This window comes from Panthera pardus, unplaced genomic scaffold, assembly GCF_024362965.1.
Source record: "Panthera pardus isolate Hobbes unplaced genomic scaffold, ASM2436296v1 HiC_scaffold_8, whole genome shotgun sequence".
Classification (NCBI taxonomy): domain Eukaryota; kingdom Metazoa; phylum Chordata; class Mammalia; order Carnivora; family Felidae; genus Panthera; species Panthera pardus.
This window is the reverse complement of record NW_026527013.1, coordinates 132,501,936-132,504,435: the sequence shown is the minus strand read 5'-3', so window position 1 is coordinate 132,504,435 and position 2,500 is coordinate 132,501,936. Positions and strand designations below refer to the sequence as shown.

General features: G+C 41.7%; 1 protein-coding gene across 12 annotated transcripts in view; it reads right to left on the bottom strand.

Annotated features, from left to right (window-relative positions):
- FOXP2 (forkhead box P2) overlaps positions 1-2,500 on the bottom strand; it is a 565,305-nt gene that overhangs the window by 36,235 nt on the left and 526,570 nt on the right. For all 12 annotated transcript variants that reach the window (XM_053897463.1, XM_053897465.1, XM_019418068.2 and 9 more), the window contains 3 exons: positions 1,472-1,673; positions 299-375; positions 58-159 (listed from right to left, as the gene is read on the bottom strand). In XM_053897463.1, coding sequence (XP_053753438.1) covers positions 58-159; positions 299-375; positions 1,472-1,673 — 381 coding nt within the window. The remainder of the gene's footprint in view (positions 1-57; positions 160-298; positions 376-1,471; positions 1,674-2,500) is intronic.

Here is a 2,500-nt window from a genome sequence, read left to right as displayed (position 1 = left end):
TGTGCTATCTGTAAGGAACTGCGCTAGGCATCTTAAAACTGCCGGAAAAGTACTTACCTTCCAAGTTGCTGCATTACGCCTGAAGTAAGCAAATGTCCGTGTAAACCAGCTGTAAATTTCATTAAGTGTTAACTGCCTGTCAGATGACTCCATGATAGCCTGAAATGAGACAAGATACATAGTGACATAAAATAATGGTTTACTAACTAGACTAGATGACACTTTCTCATCCAAGCCTTACTTTAAGCATTAATGAATTTTAATTTAATCAGGCAAAGTTAATTTTCCTTCTACTTACCTGCCTTATGAGAGTTGCATAAGTAAATGGAGGTCTGACATCTGCATTTTTATAAAATTCGTAGTTTGGGGCAATCTCTATAAAAATAAAAACTAGGTGTTAATTCTGCTAATAATTCACAGGATCTATAATTGATTTTTCATATTTTTCCCCTAGTATTGGCGAAGTGATTCAGTGAGAAAGCCACTGACTAGTGAAAGCACAAAGGCATGACAGTGGAATTGAATTATATGGAAAAGGCCATTTCTGACGTGAAGTGCAAATGAAGCGTCCCCTAGTTGTTCGTGGTACTTGAGGAACTGTGCGACCAGCTGGCCTGAGGATTTTTTCCAACAGCCAGGTCCTCTTTTAAGCGCGTGGTTTAGGCATGTTCTTACATGGACTTTTGCCCCCCTGCCATAACCTTTGCTTTTCTCATCTAATACTTCTTAAAGAACAACAAGGCTCATCACTCGGCATCTGTGGCCATCTAACAAAGGAAACACAAAATCCTCGCAAGCGCCCATGTTGAAAATAACTTCACTTTTTGTAGAAAGGGGGCACTGGGTTAATAACGGTTACAATGTGTGACTGTGATTATCCAGATGCCCCTGGGCCGGGGAGGGGAGGGGTGAGGAGTGGGGCGGAAGGGAGCGGGAGAGGAGAAGGGTAAGAGAGGGAGAGAAGGTAAATTTGAGTTCCAAGCAAACTTTGCTTCTCATCTGCATCTTAAGCAAAGTGGCGTGTAGGTATTAGGAGCGGTGGTAGCACCTTGATAACGATTGATTCACGGAAAGCCTGGAGTGTCTTGCATAAAGCATCGGTGCTTCATATCCGTCCTTTTAAACAGCTCTTCTCGTATAGCGTTACTCGCAGATGTTGTACCGCTATGGTCTTCCCTCGGAGATCAAAGGACCTCACTGAACTGAGGTGATAATATGGGCCATCCTGACAACACATCTCTCAATGTCTCTAATGGGGAGAGCTTTCTTTCCTGAACAACCATTCAGAACAATTCATCATGATGTGCTTAGGGAATCGCCCCTATCCACATTTACCAGGAATAAAACAATTATCACTCCATAAATCATGACTTGAGTTTCCATGTGCTCTGGAATGGCTCATGTACAGTTGCTTCAACTATAGTTTTCCTCTCCCAAAGTAAAAGAGCTCTACTGAGCATTCATATCCTACCTGATGACATGGGAATGTTGTATTTGTCTGAATGTCGCCTTCGTATGGCTCCCACATTGGGCACACTGGCTGGGGTGATTACTGAGGGTCCCTGGGTAATCGGGGTGACTGGGGCCGTTGGTGTGGTAGGGGTTTGAGGTAAGCTCTGTGGGGATGTCTCCAACATGTTCTTCGACATGGTGACACTAGACACCAGATTTAGCTGCAAAGGCCCAAGAGAAGGGCAGGAAAAAGGTAGAGACAAGAGAAAAAGACTTAAAAAGGTTTGACAAATGAGAGTGGATTCACTTCTACAGCTGTGTTGCCACTAATAAGCTGCAAAAGGAAGCAGCCAATCTCAACTAATTACAGGATGAAATTGTATCATAAGAACTCTAATTAGAGGATGCTGTTAGAGGTTATCTAATAATCTCCTGCAATGTTACTTAGGACTAACTCCCTTCTTGTCCTACCAGACTTCAGCGAAAGTATATTTCTTTAAATAAAAGCCAGTTGCTGATTATTGACTGCCCCTGTTGTTAAACAGGTCTAGCCCCCAGTGTAGCAACAACAACAGCAATAATGAAGGATGCGATCTTTCCAACCAACGGGACTTAAAGTAAGTTGCTATTCTGTTGCTGCCAGAATTTTTTTTTTTTTTTCCCATAGTCCCAAATCTCAGCTGAGAGGCTCCAGCCAGCTGGAAAATTTTACACTGACCTTTAGTCTCCTTGCTAATTTGGTGGAATGGTAATGACATTACTACATATTCAAACAAAATTGTCTTAATTGCAAATTAGCCGGAGGAGGCTGAAAATTTTCAAATTAAATCTGATTGGAGATGGAGAGAGGGAAATGGAATTTCCTCACTAACAATCATTTGTGGCATGTGTTAACAAATATAATGAAATGTCAAGTTTGCCAATTCCTCTGGAAGTATCATTTTCAATTTATGATTACAGTGTCACTTAATGCTGATGTACCCTGGAAAGTGGGTGTCAGGGTAGAAAAAAGGAAAAAAGGTGAGAATGTATGCAAGCTGTTTAACAG